This window comes from Colius striatus, chromosome 1 (assembly GCF_028858725.1).
Source record: "Colius striatus isolate bColStr4 chromosome 1, bColStr4.1.hap1, whole genome shotgun sequence".
NCBI classification, from domain to species: Eukaryota; Metazoa; Chordata; class Aves; order Coliiformes; family Coliidae; genus Colius; species Colius striatus.
In genome coordinates, this window is record NC_084759.1 from 175,450,221 (window position 1) to 175,472,299 (window position 22,079).

General features: G+C 40.3%; 1 protein-coding gene across 1 annotated transcript in view; it reads left to right on the plus strand.

Annotated features, from left to right (window-relative positions):
- The window catches only part of NELL2 (neural EGFL like 2), a 159,692-nt gene that overhangs the window by 129,574 nt on the left and 8,039 nt on the right, over positions 1 to 22,079 (plus strand). Inside the window, exon 16 of the mRNA XM_062020434.1 lies at positions 8,557 to 8,697. Within this exon, the coding sequence (XP_061876418.1) occupies positions 8,557 to 8,697 (141 nt within the window). The remainder of the gene's footprint in view (positions 1 to 8,556; positions 8,698 to 22,079) is intronic.

Sequence of the window (22,079 nt, forward strand, 5' to 3'; positions counted from 1 at the left end):
GACTAGATGATCTCTAAAGGTCCCTTCCAACATCTACCATTCTGTGATTCTATGATATGTGCAGTACCCCAACGAAAGAGTAGAAGACCGTAGCAGAAGACAAAGTTCACATCAAGGTGTCAAATAAATTCCTAGCAAAAACTTTGTTTGAGTTGCTTAATGTGTTCTTTTTTTTGTTTTCCTTAAGTGGCCTCTGAAGTGAGTACTTGGAAATTTAGTGTAATTAATACCAGAGGTGATCTGAACCAACTTCTTGCAAAGCTGAACCCAAACTAAGCTGAGAATATGCTGGATGCATTGTTGATTCACATTTATAAAAGTCACAATGTGTGGTTCTGACCAACTTGACTACTCACTTGAGGAAAGTCAAGATCTTCGGTCAGTACACTGTGCAAATAAAGCCTTCTTTTGTACCCATTAGAAAAGAGAGAACAGTTGGCCAGACTAGCTCTTATCTTTTCAGACAGATTAATTATCTTTTGTTTTGGACTTGGCTACTCTTGCCCAACAGCTAACACCTTTAGTAAGTAGCACTAAAGTGTTACTCCTATTTCCAAAATGTGCAGATGGACCTATGTAACTTTTAAACACGAGGAGATATCTAAAATGGGTTTGTCAGTATATTTCAAGGTATAAAAGTGCTTTTGCTCTCTTGAAGCAAATAATTGCTTTTATTTCTCAAGATAGAGCTAATGAGGAAAGAGAAGTATGTGTTACAGTTCAGATGAGATGCTATTCTGAGGGTGATGAACAAAATGAAAGTAAGCCCACTTTTTTGTTAACAACTGGAAATAGAGGCCCAATACCTCTCAATTAGTCTTTCCAAGTGGGATTAGCACAATCTTTTTCAACAAGATTAGTTTCACACAATCTTGTTGAAAAATATATTCTTCTTTCTTTTTTTTTGTTACACTGTTCATGGTTGCACCTAGTTTACAACAACTGGTTAGATGTTCTGATTTATCAAGAATTACAAATATCATATCCTTTGATGGTATGGGGTATAGTGAGAGACTGGCATAGTTTCAGTTATCAGTGAGGTCTGTGATTGGATCAATTTTTGATAACAAAGACATGTTAACAGGGCTGCATGGTGAAGCAGTCGGCGGAAAATTCCCTTTCATAACATTTCTATCTAATTTTGGAGTGCCGCCACTGCCACACATGAAATAACAACGCAATTGAATTTCTTTTTGCTAGCATTTAGCAGGACCTATGGGGGTGTGCAGAAATCAATGGGGAATCAGGAGTCTGGAAAATTACATACTTGAAGAATTAATGAACTATAATTCCATATTACATCCTCAATCACATTTTGCTTCCTTTTGCTTCCTTTTCATTAATGGAACTAAATTAGTTTTCCATGGACAGGGTACTTTAAAAAATGCAATCGTGCTCTTGCTAGGATCTAAAAAAAAAAGACCTATTTTAACAATAGTTATTTTTCCACACAAACTGACAGTTGGAAATTTTTAGCGAAGACATATCTGCAGCACTGACTCAACCCATTGAAACAATTTTTAACATGGCATTTATAGCCCCAGCTCTAGATTCCTGTCCTATGGGCCAAATTATGGCTTTAAGGTGACTCAGCTAGAATTTCTGCTACATCTGAGATAGATCTAGTAGAGATAGATGCAGCAACTTCCAAGAAATTCAAAATGTTTTTTTTTTTCCCCCAACTCAGGCCTAAGTTATCATCCGTGGAGCAGGGAGAGGAGATGGTCTCTACTCATCTCTGAAGGCTGTGTCTGAGATAACTGATGTTTCTAATGCTGTGTAGAGAAGTCTCTGTGTTTGCAGAACCATGTTATGATAGAGCAAAATTATGGCTAACCCCTCTCTTTGCTGTGCCCCACAGACCAGATGCAATCATGCTCTACATGATTTAAATTTGTAACTGAATTGAGTGTTGGGATGCAAATGCAGCTTAAATCAGCAATATTCTATGGTTTAATGGGGGGTTGATGTGAGAACCCATACAGTGCAATGGATGTCCTTGTACTCATGATATCGTATCTTTAGAAGAGTTGCTGGAAGCTGAGCAAGTCAGAGTGAGCTTGTCAACAAAGCCAGGCTTTAGGACTTTTAATGACCAAGGTAGAAAGTTCCTTTGGGAATCATCATCAGCATTATAAAAATGGAGCTGAGCAGATTTCATAAAACAGATTTAAAAGGCATTCCAAACAACTTTGGTGTTCCAGCATAACTGATATCTTCCTGGATTATTTCAGCAGCATCATCTTTTGTGTTCTTTTTTTTATTCCTCTGAACGATATTTGTGTGCATGTGGAATGTGGGAATGTAAGTGGGATGGAAATTCCAAAAGCCGGTATTTTGTTTAACAAGATAGTTCCAATATATTGAACTAGTTTCAGACTCTTATATTTCTACATTGGGACCTGCCTTTTGTGCAAAATCTCAAATCAAAGGTCTGATTGAACAGCAGGATCTTCTCAAGTATAATCACGTTAGAAATCCGCTATCACATGAAAACTAACACAAACACTTTTCTTAAAGCTGAGAGATGAGACTCTAGAACTTGCAGCAGAGGTAACTCTCTTAAATAAAAAAACTACTCCAGAAAATTGAGTTTTGACAGCAGTTACATTATGCAATACAGTGAACTCTCATTTTTGTCCTAATGAATAAGGCTTTCTTTCACTTGCTTATGTATTTACTAAAATCAGATAACTCAGACATCTTAACTCTACTAGGCATTCTGTTATCTGAGCATAGGTCTGAATAGCTGAGACGTGGTCTTTTATATCCAAGCCAAACAGAACATTCTTGAAAATGTATTGACATATGCAAACTCATATCAGAGACTGACTGTTCCAAATGTGCTAACGAAAAAAAATAATTGAACATTTATCTTCTAAGCAGCTTCACAGTCCCCTAAGCCATTTCTTCAGTGATCTGTTTCTGAAATTATATTTCTTTCTATGTTTGCACTTTATTTGTACTGTATATGGGGTTGGGATGTGGGTGGCTCTGGAGGTTAGCAGTAGGCTGAAATGAAATGAAATCAATTTCAAATGTAGTCTAAGTCAGTAATGACTGAACTTTATGGAAGTTGCTGGCTGATCATTAATCTTTATAAATATATCCAGTGATAATAACCCAATTAGCAGTGGGACAGATTACTGCAGTTGGGCATCTCCATTAATTGGCAGTCTTAGCTGAGTGCCATATATTAGACTATCCAGAAAATCTTCCAGGATGGAAATAACTGAATTCTAAGTATTCATAGCTGCCAATCTGTCGTGTTGCCTTCTTGACAGGAGAGAGTTACCGAGGATTTTGTTTGTATTGACCTGGATAAAACAGTTTATGAAAGAAAGGCTTTTCGAACTAAGTTGTGCGCTGTATCTCTGTAACTTTGTGCTTGATGGTGGCATACAGGCTTTTCTGAGAAGAGGATTTGATGATTAATATTTCAGTCTAGAAATGAGTAATACAAAATAGTAGAACTCCCCCCTCTCTTTCCCCACATCATGGTTCTTTGTTGAGTGCAGCTTGACCACATTAGAGAGCTTGGTCCTATTGCTAGATTAAAGAGCACTGCTATCTTTCAAATTGGCAATTTCATACCTCTTTCAATCTTCAAAAGTTCTTATTATACAGAAATTCTCTAATAGCATTCATCAGACAGCTAGCTTTCCCTTTTTTTTCCTTGCTGTACCAGTGGATAATTTGCTAATGATCTTATTTTACTCTTCAGGGAGCAGAGTTTCTCATCTCCCCAAGAGCAAGGGGTATAATAGCTAAAAGTGTTGCCACAGTTCAGGAAATGAATGCTTCTGAGGTATAAAGAAGGTGATTTGAAAGATCAACTTTTTTTCTTGTCAAGGGGAGCTAGATGTACTTTCAAAATTACTGTGACAATGTGCTTACTTTATTAGAGTGGGGCTTCAGTTTTTTAAAATAAAGGGGAAAAAAGAGAATTTTTGCAGTTGACAAACAGATAAGAAAACACAGAAATAAGCAGTCTGGTTTCAGTTTAAGAAAAAGACACGAGAGAAAACCTGAATATATGAAAACCAAATCATGTTTAACATGTAAAAAGCAGTTACCTAGCTTTGTGGCAGTAGGATATGTACAGTATTGCCATCAATGCATCCATGAATCACATAGAACAGAGAGAGTCCCCATGTTCTTGGTGTTTTGTGGGCTCTCCAGTGTCACAGATGCCTGTGATCTTCGGCCACAGTGTTTCAAGAGCCAAAATTAAGACTCTTCTGCCATGTGAATGCCATATAGTGGAAGCAGAGCCAGACCAAGAGGTGCCAAAGTGCTGCTGTGGAGACGCTCTCCAGCTTGGGATGAAGGTTACTTCCAGCCACTACTTTCTATTCCAAAACAGTGAAACTGGTGGTTTCAGTGGGGTGGCAGATTTAGTATGTGCAGTTGTGCTCATTATTTGAAAATTAGCCTGGAGAAAAGAAAGCTCAGGGGAGACCTTATTGCTCTCTACAACTACCTGAAAGGAAGTTGTAGTGAGGAGGGGGATTGATCTGTTCTCCCTAGTAGCAAGCAATAGAACAAGAGGAAACAGCCTCAAGTTGCACCAGAGGAAGTTCAGGCTGGATATGAGGAGGAATTTCTTTACTGAAAGAGCTGTCAGGCATTGAAGCAGGCTGCCCTGAGAGGTGGTGGAGTCACTGTCCCTGGAGGTGTTTAAGAGACAGATGGATGTTGCACTTAGGGAAATGGTCTAGTGGTTGTTTTGACAAAGGCTGGACTTGATGATCTTAAAGGTCTCTTCCAGCCAAAATGATTCTATGGTTCTATGAAAGAGAAAAAGCCATCTCCATTGTAGTCAATGGAAGTTCTGCCAGAAACAGGAGCAGGGCCAGGATGAGACCCTTTGCTCTGGGCTGTCACATGTATGAGGCTGTTTTTCTTTCTTTACTTCCTGGATGGGAATACTTCTTTTTTTATTTTATTTTTAAAAATGTCAGCACTCACTATTGGAGAAAATACATCCCTCCTTTCCTTAAACATTTTCTTTAATTTTTTTCATAGGTGAAAATATAAAGCTTTTTAGTAACTTCCTTCTATAGAGTAGTATTTCATTTCTCATGCCTTTCTAGCATCAAACAGGACTTCATTAGTGCTGTTAATGTTCCATATAGCCCACTGATATACCATAGCCACTGGCCAAGCAAAACTTCAATCAATTTTTCTTCTCTTGTCAGCTCACACCTCTGACTGAGCAGCTGCAAGATGATTCATCAGAGAATGTTTCACCATAGGATAGAGACAAATTATTTCTGGCTGCTTTTCCCATACTAATAAGATAATTTCAGTTGTAGATACTTTTGCAGCACTTCCTGAGCCATGCTATGCCCATTTGAAAATAGAAATCCTTTTATCCAAATGTCAAGAAAATTTTCCATGAAATCAGTACTTTAGCTCTGCAAAACATATTTCTGGAGCATTTTCTTGTGTAACAGAGTTGTGACAGTTATATTTTGTCCCATTACAGAGCAGGTCTCTACTAGAATAAATGGCCACCATTGGATGGGAGATTCTGAACAAAATTCTTTGCATAAGGAACATCTATATTCTGAAACCTACTGGCATCTGCTGTAAAATGTCATTTGCCTAAAAAGTTAATGGTGAGGAGAATTGTTTTGGATTTCTTTTGTTTGCTGCAAAACCATGTAAGGTGTGATGGGCTATTCAGCATCAGTGCTGCAATGGTTCCAATGCAGTGGTTTCAGGCAAACAGTCTGTCAAGAACAGAACATTCCTCTTAAAGACCAGCAACATGCTTCCATCCACACTTTTTATCATGGGCTTTCTTATATAACTCCAGTCAACTTTGCATGCAGCCTTAACAAAACCAGAAGAATGTATTTCTTTGTTTATTGGCATCTGTAAAAGCATTTAATCCCGAGTAACATTTCTTGTGATACAGGTTTGTGAGCTAGCTGGCAAATAAATACAGAAAAACTGCTTTTGTTGTCAGTTTACCAATAGTGATATGACATTCAAGGCTTGTTTTTCCTGAATAATCAGTGAGTGAGTTCATCAGTGCGTTCAGCCTGTGCCTTCAATACTGTGCTTATAATTGTAAGTCTTGCAGATTCACAAATAAATTGTTCTGAAGAGGGTAACACAGGCTTCCTTTAATTCATATCTGTTATTTTGGCCTAAATAACACTTTTTTTTTTCTCCACCTCTTCACCAATAGATACATTCCACTTTCCCAGAGAAGAAATATATGCCATCCAGTTTCTAAATGCACGTTATTAAGTAGCCAATAGGAAGATTCATATTGAGTCTGAACAGCAACTCTTCTCTTTGACCTCTGAGTTAATATGCTTCATTGATCCCAATTGTTTAGCACAACCACTTAGATTCTGTTCTGCTAGGCAAGTTGTCTCCCAGGTGTCATATTCCCCAGTGGTAAAGGGAACTTCTAGAATGTAGACCTTCTTTTCCTTTCCTTTTTCTTAAGTAATCTATGTGAGTGAATAGCAGTAGACAAGACACAGACTGCAAATCAGCCTTTTCCCACTACAGTAACATAATTTTCATTGATCTTCTCTGATCTATCAAACACCTCTGGGGTCCCCCGGGCTCCAGTCTGCTCACAAGAAAAAGGCCAGAGTTTGTACTGATTTAGAAAGAGACACACTGAATGGTTGAAGGTTGCAAAGGTTTGGCATTTCTCAGTCATGCAGCAGGACTACTTAGATACTATCCTGGAATTGATAGTAGAGTTGAAAATTCTGTTTTAAACCAGTAGAAGTTTATGACTTAGTTTATGGTATGCAAAGTGGCAAAATACATGCTTGGTGCAATATTCCAGCAGGACTTCTGGTAATTTTCATCATCATAAATACTGGTAATGTACACCAGGCACACCTGGTTAGAGAGGCTGCTGATAAAAAATCAGATTGAGATGTAATAATGAAAATTTCTAGTGAAATTTTGTCAAGTATCTGTAAAGCTTTTAAAACCCAATACACTTACGAGACGGTTGTACATTTATACCAAAGAGACTCCAAAGAGGTGTTATTTGGCATGTAAATAAAATACCCAGAGCACATTCGATCTACTCCTTGGCATGTATAAGAATAAGACAACTCAAAACCAAATGTGAGTGACTGAGCCAATACCTTGTAGTTTATGCAGGTGCCCCCCACCTACTTAATAATTCTGTTACCTTCAAATGTGGAACAAAATGTTTTCTATGGATAAGGAACCCTCGTGGATTTTTAAAAGTTTGTGTTTGAATGGATTTCATAGGAGACTAGAGTGAATCTAACTTTATCCATGTACATATTAATATTCTCAGAAAGGAGATTTGTTACTTTATGGCAGTGTGATTTTCTCAGTCAGTTTACTCTTCTACGAAGAAAACAGATAACATGAATAGGATCTAACTGGCCAGAATGGCCAGTACTTAGAGGATTTATTCATTATTCAGACTCATGGTAGAGAAGTCTAGAGCTTTTTGTCTCTGAAGGCGGTTGGTAGGTGTTGTGTCTCCCTGTGTGCCAGTTCTATAGGCACGTCTCAGTCAGTTTGCTGCTCAAATAGTTGTGCAAAACTCTGGTATTAAACACAATGATAATGTGATGAATCTGATAAGGCAGGACACATTTTTATCCTGGTTTGACTCCATACTCCTGGTAGTCTGTAACTTAAGAACACTCGTTCTTTGTGACCTATTCTTTAATACAGGTTACTGTGCAACTGAAGACTCTGGAGCTGAACATGTCACAAAGTTATCTACATCGCTACTAAGTTCATGAGTTCAAGTGACTGCAGGAAGTGCTTTGGTGGATTTTGGATCTATCAAGTGTGTCCAGAAATCCATTCTATGCCGAGTTGCTACTCTAAAGTTTAGTCAGTGGAAGCTGATCTTTTAAGAAATATACATCCTAAAGGAATTATCGAGAGGAGGAGAATGTTGTATTTCATATTTGGTGTCTAAGCATTTGTTTTGAATCCCAGCTATTCTCTTTGATAATAAGAAGTCAGTTATGTTAAAAGTCAGAGGCACTGGTGTAAGTCAACACACGCCTACTAACTCTAAAAGCTCTACTAACCTAAACTAGAAGCACTACTAACCCGAAATTGATCTCACCAAGAGCATGAACAAGGACCTGAGTGAGTATTTAATGCTTTGATATGCCTCATGAAACAATCTTTGCTTGTCAGGCAGCCTGTGCTGCTAAAAGGGTTAACGGCTGATTATGGGATCTGGGATACAGTTCCTTTCTTCATACTGTAGGCAGCTTGCACAGACGTCAGATTATCTGTCATATATTTTGAAAAAATGAGTTACTAATATGTAAACAATAAATTTGGATTAGCAGAACCTCCACTGTTGGCAGGGCCAACGACGTTAATCAAGTCCTTTTATTGGAATAATTCAAAAATTTACTGCAAATTATTCTGGAAATTCAAATATCAGTCATGAAAATACTTCTGTGAAACCCAGAAATATCAGAGTAATTGTTCTTCTATCAGATGAATATAGAAATTTCTTCTGTGTGAATTTCCTCTTTCTTTTTTGTTGTTCTTACTAAACAGACATTGATGAATGCTCAGATGGCTTTGTTCAATGTGACAGCCGTGCTAACTGCATTAACCTGCCTGGTTGGTACCACTGTGAATGCAGAGACGGCTACCATGACAATGGGATGTTTTCACCAAGTGGAGAATCCTGTGAAGGTCAGTATCTAAAAAAAGGTGGGATAGGATTATGACTCTTATTATAGTAATGTCTATTCTCTCTGTCTAGTATCGTCTTGGACACCATATCAATGAAAGTTAAACCTTAACCCAACAGCACTCGTAGTTCAAATAAGCGTCATAAACAAAAGGCAAAAAATATAAAGTATGACTGTTTCTATTTAGATGGAGTATTTGTGGCCATATCTGTGGTTTGCTAAGATAATATGTGAAGTGAGGCACGGTACTTAAAAAACAGTTTCTCTGCCACTATGTCTGTTTCTGTGCGTGGCACTTGCATAAGTGATTTCCTGTGGATTGTTAGCATGCACTGTAATCTGTTGCTCCATAATAATCCATTATCTGTCAGATTCTTTATATGTAGGAGTGGGCCTCAATTCAGACCTCAGTTGCTCCACTTCATTCTTTGTACACTGAAATAGTCCGTACTCAAAATATTTCCAATTGTAAAAGATGATTACGCAGCCCCTGACACCCTTACCCACACCTGGGTTAATACTGTGGTGCTTCTCCTGAGCATAGACTCACCGCCTGTGGAATGTTGTAATTTGAAGAAAAACCTTACAGACTGGGAAGCTCAGTGGACTTAGAGTTGGGGCAAGGTGCAGAGGTAAAGAGAGTGACAGGGAAACAAGGAGATGGGAAGTTTTTCTTTGTTTATGAATTGTATTAGAGAGAGCATCAGGTTAGTAAGAACACAGTTACTATCAGATGCAGATCTCTTAGAGTGAAATGTTATTCAGCTCTTAAGATATCTCATGGTGCTGCTCTTAAATACAATCTCTTTTACCACTGACTACTTACGGAAAAATTAGGAGCCTTTCTCTCTTCTATCTTTGAGTGCTGAAATATTCAGTGCTCACACAGTGTAAGCACTACCTTGCTGGTTAAACTCACATTGGTGGGTTGCATTGGTTCCAAAGGGAAGCAATTGAATTAGTTTCACTAAGGCAGACACACAGACAGTTCTCCAGGAGTGAGAATGACCTTTTCAATATCCTCATCATCAATACTTTATTTCAACACATTTTCACCACAGCTGAAAGCTTGTATTCTCAAGAGGAATCAGTGATTTGAGTCAGCCACTGCTTTCATAAGTCGAGCTTTCTTTGCCGAGAACTAGCTAAATGTCAGTGTTATCTGGCCAGGTGTTAGGACAGGAAAGTGCAAAGAAGAATTTGTGATAACTCTGATTATAACATTGCCCTTCTGTCACTTGTGGCATGGGTAATACTCTAGCTAGGCATTTATGGAAATATTCTCAATACCACAAGTTTTGTCTTCAATGTCAATATAACATTTGTCTTGTGTGTTGAGGATAGTGGTTTGGCACATTCTGTCTCAAGAGATGTATGTAATGTAAAGTGATTCTGTTAATATGTGTGCAAACAAGCAACAATTAACCTGCAATTTCTAAGCAAATGGAAAGCCGAGGAAAAAGAAATATGGGGATTGCTATATGTATGCAGAATTGGCAATTATTAGAATGTTTTGACCTTTTCTGCAAAGTGCCAGCAGCTCTTTATTAAACACACACGGAGGATAACAAGTAATTAGAATTAAATCACAGATGCCAGGAAACTATCTTCATTGCTGATAACCCTAGTCACTAACAGTGGAACACTCTCTTTGATTGATTGCAGCTCCAAATTCTGGAATGCATAGCAACTTGAGGTAGAGTGGAAGTTTAGATATTTTATTAGTCTTACTACATCACTTTTTATTGTACTGAAGCCTGTGATATTGTGTCTCAGAAAATAAAACCTGAAAATGTATGAAGAGACAGCCTAAAATCCATTGCAGTGTGGAAAGCTGAACTTCTAGCAGCAGAGCACAGCAGTGCAAAAGCAATTGTCTTCTCTGCTCTCAGATCTATCCACTGTGAGAGATTCCCCTACTGGGTTTAAGAAAATTGATTTGTTTGTTCAGTATATCTGAGCTAGATGTGATTAGACTGAGCTGTTGGTGAATGATCTTCTAGATAATCCTTGTAATGGGGCAGCAACTTCCAAGCTACACTAATGTCAGATTGCAAATCTTAGTTCTCCTCCTAGAATCATAGAATCATTTTGATTGGAAAAGACCTTTAAGATCATCAGGTCCAACCACTAATTTCATGCTGCCAAGCCTGTCACTAAACTAAACCATATCGCTCAGTACTTCATCTATACATCTTTTGAATATCTCTAGGGATAATGACTCCACCACCTCCCAGGGCAGCCCATTCCAGTGTTTAATAACTGTCTTGGTGAAAAAGTTCTTCCTAATGTCCAATCTAAATCTCTGGCCCAACTTGAACCCATTTCCTCATGTTCTGTCATTCATTACTGGAGAGAAGAGACTGGTGACTCCCACCTCACTGCAACTCCCCTTCTGATAGTTGCAGAGAGTGATCATCTCTCCTCTCAGACTCCTCTTCTCTAGGCTAAACATCTTCAGCTCTCTCAGCCACTCCTTATCAGACCTGTGCTCCAAATCCTTCACCAGCTTTGAACACACTCCAACACCTCAGTGTCTTCCTTGTAGTGAGGGGCCCAGAACTGGACACAGTATTCGAAGTGTGGCCTCACCAGCGCCAAGTACAGGGGCACAATCACTTCTCTGGTCCTGCTGCTCACACTATATTTGATACAGGCCAGGATGCCATTGACCTTCTTGGCCACCTGGGCACACTGCTGGCTCATGTTCAGCCAGCTGTCTATTAACACCCACAGGGCCTTTTCTACTGGACAGCTCTTCCAGTCACACATTCCCAAGCCTGTAGCATTGCATGGGGTTGTTGTGGCCGAAGTGCAGGACTTGGCACTTGGCCTTGTTGAACCTCATGCAACTGGCCTCCACCCATCTACCCAGCCTGTCCAAGTCCCTCTGAAGACCCTTTCTGTCCTCAAGAACGTCTATACACACCCCCAGCTTGGTGTCATGTGCAAATTTTCTTGAGAAGTGCACTCAATCCCCTCATCCACATCATTGATAAAGATGTTAAACAAAACAGGCCCTGGCACTGAGCCCTGGGGAACATCCCTGGTGACTGACTGCCAATTGGATTTAACTCTGTTCACTACAACTCTCTGGGCCTGGCCATTCAGCCAGTTTTCCACCCATTGCAGATTACATCCATCCAAGCCACTAGCAGCCAGTTTCTCCAGGAGGATGCTGTGGGACACTGTGTTGAAGGCTTTACTGAAGTTCAGAACACTACATGCACAGCCTTTTCCTTATTCACTGAGCAGGTCATCTTGTCATTGAAGAAGATCAGATTGGCCAAACAGGACCTGCCTTTCATAAAGCCATGTTGGCTGGGCCTGAACCCTTGGTTATCCTGTATGTGCCTCAGGATGGTGCTCAGGATAATCCATTCCATAACTCTCTCTGGCGCCGAGGTCAGGCTGACAGGCGAGCATTTCCACCAGCTCCCTCAGCACCCTCGGGTGTTTTCCATATGGCCTCATTGGCTTGTGTGTGTTGAGGTGGAACAGCAGATCACAAACCATTTCCCCTTGCTTCAGTGGCTTCAGTCTGTCCCCCATCCTTGTCTTCCAACTCTGGTGGATGAGTGCCCAGAGATGAGCTGGTTTTAGTATTGAAGACTGAGGCAAAGAAGGCATTAAGTGCCTCAGCCTTTTTCTTGTCCTTGCTCACCAGGTTTCCCCTTTGATCCATTAAAGTGGGAAGATTCCCCTTAGGCCTCCTTTTGATGTTAATATATTTATAGAAACTTCTCTTATTATCTTTTACAGACACCTTAACTTCTAGTTGAGCCTTGTCCCTTCTAATTTTCTCCCTACACGACCTCACCACAAAGCTGAAGTTCTCCTTGACTACCTGCTCTTTCTTCCAGAGATTATAGATTCTCTTTTTCCTCCTGAGCTCCAGCAGAAGCTCCCTCTTCAGCCAGAGTGGTCTTCTGCCCCACCAGCTCATCTTCTTGCACATGGGAACAGTGCATGGGAATCTTGCACTTTTAAGATTTTCTTGAAGAATGTCCCACCTTCCTGGACTCCTTTGCCCTTCAGGATTGTCTCCCACGAGACACTGACTACCAAGTTCCTAAACAATTCAAAGTCTACCCTCCAGAAATCTAAGGTGGTAGTTCAGCGTGTCCCCCTCTTTGCTTTTTGGAGGACTGAGCACTTGGATCATTTCATAATCACTATGCCTTAGGTGACCTCCAACCATCATGTCCCCTACCAGACCTTCTTTGTTTGCAAACACCAGGTTGAACAAGGTGCCATCCCTCATTGGCTCTCTCACCAATTGCATGAGGAAGTTATCTTCCACACACTCCAGGAACCTCCTGGACTGTCTCCTCTCTGCTGTGTTGCATTCCCAGCAGACATACAGTAGCTTGAAGTCTTCCATGAGAAGGAGGACCAGCAATCCCAAGAGTTTTCCCAGCTGCCTAAAGAACCTTTAATCTACCTCCTCATCCTGGCTGGGCTGTCTATAACAGAGTCCTACCATGATATCCCACTTCTTGTCCTTCCTCCTGATTCTTACCCTTAGAATACTATGGGTATATACCTATACATACCATACATACCTAGTTCTCACCTTCAACTATATGAGCCTCTTGCTGTATCCAGGACTATTGTCCTCTGAAGCTTTCTGTCTTGTGCAAGTGCCACAGCTTCCAGAGCTGTAGAAGGAAAAGTGCAGAATTGCACAGAAGATAAACTAGTTCTGCATTGGTGAAAAAAATAATGTAAACCTGATAGGGATTAGGAAGTATTCATCAAGGGCTTGTCCATTTTTTATTTCTATGAGTACTTCAAAGTAATGTTTTGTATTGAGTGCATAATAAACTTATCTTTGGCTCATCTTTTGTAAGTTTTAGTTACTTTGAAAAATGTTCTCCCATTCAGTGGAGAAAACCTTTAAAAGACAAGGAAGTGTGGGTTCAAATGTTTTCTTTCTTCATTGTTCTGTATGATCTGCCTCAAATCTGGGTCTGTTGACATCACCTGGACATGTGCTGACAGTACTACAGAGTGCACTTAAGTGGTTAGTATTAGTCAACTCCTTGTTTCCTTCAGCAAAGCCTTCAGTTTTAAAAATGCAGGTGGAAACATATCTGGTAAGATCACAGAGGTGCAGGAGCAGAATTTAAATAAGATACCAAAGCTGCACTTACCTCTTTTATAGGAAATGGTCCCATGAAGGCTTTGTACTAAATATTCCTAGATAGAGGTGAACTCTTGTGGCATTAGATTTGTCAGTGCTTGATAATGAATTAATAGTTGCAGAATTACTCATTTTTATACATATATTGACCTTGGCTATGGCTACTTCTTTCACATGACTGAGTATACTTAGTGTTTTGACTAATGGACTCAAATGCCATAATCCCATTTGATTGTACCTATAGGCAATAGAAGACCTAGAGATTCCTTTGCTATTACTTTTCACAGAATCATAGAATCGTTATGGCTGGAAAATACCTTTAAGATCACCAAGTCCAACCACTCACCTCACATTGCCAAGCCTCGCTAAACTAAACCACATTCCTCGGTACTTCACCTACTTGTCTTTTGAATATCTCTAGGGGTGGTGACTCCACCACTTCCCTGGGGAGCTCATTCCAATGCTTAATAACCCTCTCAGTGAAAAAGTTCTTCCTAATGTCCAATCTAAATCTCCCTTTGCCCAACTTGAAACCATTTCCTGATATTCTGTCATTTGTTTCTGGAGAGAAGAGACTGACTCCCACCATTTGCTTCATGTCATACTCCTGGGTAGACGTGTGGTCCCTATAACAGTTATTGAGAGAAATAATGGGAAATGCTTCTGTAGGGCTTCAACCTTTTACCAGCACTTGCTGCTTTTCCTTCTTGGAAATAGAAACGTGTTTTGCATCATTGTATTTTCAGAAAAGTGGTGAAAAATCAACTGCTTAATCTTTGAGAACTGCATGGGTTTGGGAAGTCCTAAACTTTATACATATACATAAATATATCATTCAGCATGGTGTATTATCTGCTGCCTTTCTCATTGCCCTCCTACAGCTTCTCTTTAGAGTTTCTTTGTACAGTCTTATTGGTGCTCTGAAGATTGTCTTTCATGCAACTTTTCATAAAAGAAAGCTAGGCTAAGACAGTAGATATTGTAGCCTGAAGCTTCATTGCATTAAAAAACTGTAACTACTCAGGGTAAAATTCTAAAATAAGAATGTTCAGATCCAGTTAATATTTGCTGTCCAGGTCTGTGTAAGATCCTGATTCCTTTGAATTTATCCCCTGCAGTGTCTAAAAGCTTCCAAAATCATTTGAAGAGAAAGGCTGTATTGGTTTATACCAGCATAATGTAGATTATACTTCATCAGTTGTTGGATAGTTTTGCATACTTCTGCATCCAAAGAATAGCTCACCTAATTAATGTGGCCCCTTAGGATTTACCAAGACTATTCAGCAGGTACCAGCTGTTGTTGACATGGAATATGAGATGAACATACCTTCACTCTCAGTAAGTACCACATTCTTTAAAAGAGACAGGTGCAAATGAAAGGATTGGACAAGCATTGATCTAAAATTCCTTAATCAAAAAAGATCTTTTTTTGGTTGTAAGGGTTTAAATGTATGTAAACTCACAGTTTAATGTTTCCATTCTGAAATGCCTTGTTATCATTTTCTTCTGCTATCCTGCTTCCAGAAGTAGAATCACTTCCTTCTCTATGTGATAAAGCAAGCTGCCTGACAACAGCAGTTTCAGACTGTATTTGAACAGAATTTTCCACAATCCAGGATAATGAGGGATGGAGGCATATTACAAGTCTCAGGATGCTTCCCAGCCCTAATGGATGAGCAAAGTGGTCACTTCAGCATCCATGTCTCTGAATCTGGAAGGCAGAAGAATTGTTGACTGTCAGAATGTCTGAATTTATCTCACAGTACATCCAATATTTTACCTAGTACACGAAAGTACTTGTAGTTGAAAAACCGCTGTCAGTTTGGTGTCGTACACTTAGATCTTTCTACAGTACTAGTAATGTTTGACATAAGCTTTGTTATGGGTAGCACTTAGGGAGACGGGAAATGAAGAATCACTGCTCTTCAGCAGGAAAGCTTACTAGCACTCAGAAGACTCCATCAAAATCCTTTTGACTTTATTCATTATCGTAAAATGCCAACAAGTAAAGTCTCCCAAACAGAGCTATAGGCATTAAGGCTTCATTACTGAGTTTAGGAACCCAACTTAAGTGTCACCAAACACAAGGCAGATATGGAGGCACATATATTCTGGAGTGTGGGCAGAGTACAAAACTGGCACTTTCTCATCTTTTGTGAAAGGACTAATAAGACAGAAACTCCACCACATTTTACAAGACAGTAATTTGAACACATTTACTGTATCACGAAAAATTGTTTCTGTGAAGCTAGTGTTAGCATCATCTGAAGTCTCAGCTCTTCATCTTCTACGTCTACTAAGCACTCCAACAGCTGGCTTGTATGAAATCATGAATAAATTACTGACAATTCGCTTGTTCTTTGAAGAATGATTACATTGATCAAAAGATTTACTTCGGACAAGGGAGAACTTTCTGCTCAGATGAGCTTGGGTTCCCTATCAAATGCACTCCTTTTTTATCTTAACCAAAAAATACTTCGATATCCTGATATTGTCACCTTGCTGAGTTAATGATACTTTTCTGAGCTAAGGTAACTGGGAAACCTAGTTGCATCAGAGCTAACGAACTGTTGACCCTCCCAAATTATCTAAGAGTATATAGAATCAAAGACCTCCAAGGAAGGAGACTCCACAACCCCTCTGGGCAGCCTGTTCCCAGTTCCTGCAGCCTTTCCTCATATGAAAGATGTTCCAGTCCCCTGATCATCTTGGTGGCCCTGCGCTGGACTCTCTCCAGAAGTTCCCTGTCTCTCTTGAGCTGAGGAGCCCAGAACTGGACACAGCACTCCAGATGAGGCCTCACCAGGGCAGAGTAGAGGGGGAGCAGAACCTCCCTTGACCTGCTGGCCACACTCTTCTTGATGCATCCCAGGATGCCATTGGCCTTCTTGGCCATGAGGGCACATTGCTGGCTCATATTTAGTCTATTATCAATCAGGACTCCCAGGTCTCTCTCTGCAGAGCTGCTCTTCAGCAGTTTGACCCCCAGCCTGTACTGGTGCATGGGGTTGTTCCTTCCCAGAAGCAGGACTCTGCACTTGTCCTTGTTGAACCTCATGAGGTTCCTCTCTGCCCAGAGAGCCAGTCGCGATCCCGCTGAATGGCAGCACAGTCTTCTGGGGATTCAGCCAGTTCTCCCAGTTTGGTGTCATCAGCCAACTTGCTGAGGGTACACTCTGTCCCCTCATCCAGGTTGTTGATGAAGATGCTGAACAAGACTGGCCCCAGAACCGATCCCTGTGGAACTCCACTGGCCACAGGCCTCCAACTCGATTCTGTGCCATTGATCATCACCCTCTGGGCTCTGTCATTCAACCAGCTCTCGATCCACCTCACTGTCCACTCATCCAAGCCACACTGCCTGAGCTTTCTGATGAGGATGTTATCGGAGACAGTGTCAAAAGCCTTGCTAAAGTCAAGGTAGATGGCATCCGCTGCTCTCCCCTCATCTAGCCAGCAGATTATGCACTCATAAAAAGCTATCAGATTAGTCAAACAGGATATCCCCTCTTTAAATCCATGTTTACTCCCCCTGATAACCATATTTTCCTCCATGTGTTTAGTGATAACATTCAGGATGAGTTGTTCCATCAGCTTTTCAGGGATGGTGGTGAGGCTGACCGGCCTGTAGTTTCCTGAGTTCTCCTTCCTGCCCTTTTTGAAGACTGGCATAACATTGGCCTTTCGCCAGTCCTCAGGCACCTTGCCTGTCCTCCATGATTGTTCAAAAATAATGGAGAGAGGCTCAGCAATCACATCAGCCAGCTCCCTCAGCACTCTAGGATGCATCCCATCAGGACCCATTGACTTATGAGCCTTAACCTTGACCAACAAGTCTTTAACCTCTTCCACCCAGGGCAAGTCCTCTGCTGTCCTGGCCATCCTATTATCCTTTCCGGACTGGGCTTCCCGAGGGCTGGCCTTGGCTGTAAAGACTGAAGCAAAGAAGGCATTCAGTACTTCGGCCTTCTCTGCATCCTTGGTCACCAGGGCACCCTCAGCGTTTAGCAGTGGGCCCACATTCCCCCTCAGTGAGGCAAATGTTTGTCTTTTCTTCGCATAGATGACACTCTAACTGCTATCAGAATGATTCTGGTAGGAAATGATGTCTGAGGGAGATCTTTTGGGGCTTTATATAAACATCCTATACATAACTCTGGATAGCTCACCAGAAGAGGGAATGTCTCAGCTTTCCGTCATCTGTATCAGAATGGGGTTCTGAGCCCTTTGTCACTTTCCAGAAAGGTGTGCACAGGTTTTTTTTTTTCCTAATTGTGCCTTATTCACTTTCCCTGTGAGTTTGTTGCAAGTTTTCTCCTCTGTCATTATCAATATGTTTTCTTGTCCAAAATATTATTGAGCTTTTTCTTACAGCTATCGATAGGAGCTCCAAGACCAGATCTGAAAGACTGATTTGATTTTTTAATGAGTATTTCCCCATGCAGCTTACAATTCAATCTCTTCTGACATATTATTGTTTACTCAGTCAATATCATGAAATACTTCTCTATTTCATGGTCATTTGTTTTGTTTTGTTTTAATACTTTCTTATCAACAGTCTTTTTCATCTCACTGTTCAACCACTCCCCCAGATAACTAAGTATATCATGCAGCACACATTCTACCACAGATTCTTGGAGAACTTCCCTGGGACAACTCTCTATTATGACAACCTGATTGTTTGTTGCTGTGTTTTATTACTTACTAATTAATCTGCTATTAATCTGTCAGTCAGCGACCTTTTCATTCCATTGCACATAGGTATTTAAGAGTATGTATTATGCAAGGGAGCTCATGATGTTTTAAAAGAAAAGTATTACAGTATATGAAATGTATCCCTCTTTAAAGTCTTTTAGTTAGTCCAGTATATGTTTTCTCTGAATCTATAAACGGTACCTTTAAGCAACCTGATTTCTATCTGAAAACATATTATCCTTTTGGTTACTAGTTTTAATTCATCTTTAATCTTGATAATTTTAAGGTAATTTGCTCTTTGAAACTAAGCAGTACCACAAAGATTGTTTTGCAGCCTTTTAAATTCTTTAAGGATATTGAACTTGCATACAGTTTGGTCAGTGTTGGTCACCAATACAATAAACAGTAGTTGCACAGTTGTCATGTTTCAGGCCCATCAGGGAACAAAAGACCAGGATTAGCCTCAAGTACTGAAGACCTGAGAATTGCCAAAGGGCAGGGAGAGCTTAATTGCCGCTTAAGGTTTAGGACAAAACAGAGCAGGCTACTCGCTTGGGGAAGAAAACAGAAAATAATTTAATGCAATACCAACTAAGACATAACCTTAAAACCCCAAAACATAACCAAAATAAAACAACACAGAGTGGTACAACAATGAAGAGTCAGACCAGCTCTTTAAGACCACCTTCTCTCCTCCCCTCGTCCCAGGCTCAGAGCCTTGATCCCGGTGTTTTTACCTCCTCCCTCCCTGAATGGCCCAGGGGGGCAGGGAGTGGGGGTTTCAGTCAGTCTGTTCCTGACAGCTTCTGCTCCTTGTCCCTCCTCAGGGCAGGTGGGCTCCGCACCAGTCCTCTCTGCAAGTCCGTGGGGTACCTCGCACACACGGCAGCCCTACACGGGCTGTTCTGACGCGCATTTATCCCAAAGGCTGCAGGTCCTCTCTGTCTCTCGTGTGGGACTGCTTTGCGGCACATAGACTCTCCAGCATGACCTGTGCCATGACCATCTCCCCACACAGTCCCTTGCCCGTCTTGGTGCACTCACAGGGAGCTGCTGGTGGCTCTCAGTCCTGCCATGGCCCTGCATGGGTTGCAGGGGTACAGCTGCATTCTCACCACAGCTTGCAGTCAGGTCTCTGATCTAGTGTTCCTCCTTCCTTCCTCCTTCTCTGACTGTGGGGTCCGCATGGTTGCCTCCATCTTGTATCACTCTTACACCTCCTACCAGCACTTCAAATTCCCGTCTCCTAAATAATGATCACAGAGGCACCAGATTGGCCCAGCTGGGCCGGAGGTGGGTCTGAACCCAGGAGCCAGGGTAGAGTCCAAAAACCCTTTACCAGTTCTTCACTGCAACCCACTCCCCCTGTTACCAAGCAAAAGCTGCCCCTTGCTAAACCATGACAACAGTAGATACATTTTGAATCAAGCCTTGCTTGAACACTTTGCTTTGTTCCTTTGGGATTCTTTGACTCTCTATTCCAAGAAACAGTCAGTAAATCTGTTAAATATAGCCTTGGGTCACAACCTGGTGGGGCAAGTGAAATGCTCATTTTTATGGAGTTTTAGCCTTTCCAGTCTCAAATATTACAAATGAAATTTAGTCATTCCAGGTGCTGTCACCATTTTGTGTTGCTTTAGTCCAGTATTTTTCTTGTGTACGCATGAAATTACTTGAGATACGATTAACCCTTAGGTTTCTGCAAGATGTATCACTAATTCTTCATCCATAGTATTCTTTGTTACTGCAACATAAAGTTGTTCCCAGGGAAGATGGTAAGAAAAGGAAAATCTTTAAAAGTGTGCCAGATCAAAGCTGCTGTAATTTTTAATGTAGGTTAGCTAAATAAGAACTGGTCCTCAAATTAGCACTAGATAACTGGTTACATTTTGTTTCTGTTTTTTTCTCTCTCTTTTAAGACTTTATGTTCTAATGTTATAACATTCAAGCTGCTTGATTCCTAAGCAGTGTGCTGTAAATAGCCTGAAGTGAATAATTTGATGTTTGTTTTTGGTTTTTTTTTTCTTCTTCTTTAAAAAAAGCCAAACAATAAACAATAAAAAACCTAATATGAGAGTGATAGTAACATGCATCTGTAGCTGGATGTACTGGATATATGCAACCTGTAGTCCTCCCCTCTCCCTTTTTCAGGGAGATGCAGGGCTCTGGTTATGGAAATTGAAGAGCTGGTATGGCTATAAACAAAATGTCAGTAACATTCACTATCCATTATAGATCCAAAATAAAGAAGTTGAACAAAGCTTTGCTTGGTATGGATGATTCGTTTGCAAGTTCTTTGCAGATAATACTTGAAGTTTAATGCAGATGAATAATGCAGATGAGAATTTCAAGCATGCAAAGTTTCTGTTTCTCTTGCTGCATTATAAACACATTGCTGTTTCTGATTAGGTTACAATCAAAACATAAATAGCTCCTGCTTTGACCAGAGATATTTAAATTGTGTTATGCAGAATGTTTATTTTCATGAGTCAAACAACTGAAAAAAACAAGGTTGGGATTTTTCATAGGTTCTCCATATTGGATAAGCTCAGCTCAATTCGAGAGTCAATGATGAAACCTCAGTTATCTTCAGTAACAGCACATTAACCATTATGTTGAAAAACAAACCTCAGAAGGCTTTTTCTTACAGGAAAATTGTGAAATACACTTGTACATAAGTGCCAAATCAGACAGTGTTTATGGAGTCACCATTTGTTGTTTAAAGGAAACTGTTCTTATTTACATGACAGCTGAACTTCATCCAAATGTCTCATTAAATATGTCTGCTTTCAGTTAAGTGGCCAGGTTGTCAAGAAGCGATATTATTCATTTATGACACTAGATGTGTGAAAGCTTTGTAGAAAAGAGTGTTTTAAACAAATGAACACAAGTGTTGGAAAGTATTTGATTAAAAATTACTTCAATGATAAAAAGAATCCTGCTGCTAATCTGCATCACTATATTTAAATAGGATTTGTGTTTGTTCTCATTATTGCGTAATTTAAAACCAGTTAGACAGAATATACGGAGGTCTTAATTTTCAGTTGCCCGATTGTATTACTTTCAGTATTAATTGAATAGAAAACAGTGGAGGGAGAGAGCAGCTCTTCCATCCCTCTGCTCTGCGCAGACTGGCATCACTCAGACCATTCATGTTTGCGACTTGTCTTCAAGCCCTCAAGGACAGCCTCCATAGGGCTAATAGAGGGCTAATTCTCTCTAATTACTGCTCAAGAGGGTTCCCTTGTCTGATGTGTCTGTGATGTTTCAGTTGTTCAGGTTCACGTGAACAGCCACACTGAATTAGGTTCACAATCCCAGATATCTTCTGCCTTATTGCAACAGTGGCTGACTCCAGATACTTCAGAAGATAACAAGGTTGAAGATGTGGAGATCTGAGATGATTCACCTGTTTTGGATTATATAATACAGAAATAAGGGCACCATAGATGCTAGTGTGTGAAATGTAATCTCCCAAAATCTGTTAGCATTGCAAATGGAATATTCTTGCTAGCTTTATGCACTTTTCATAGAATCACAGA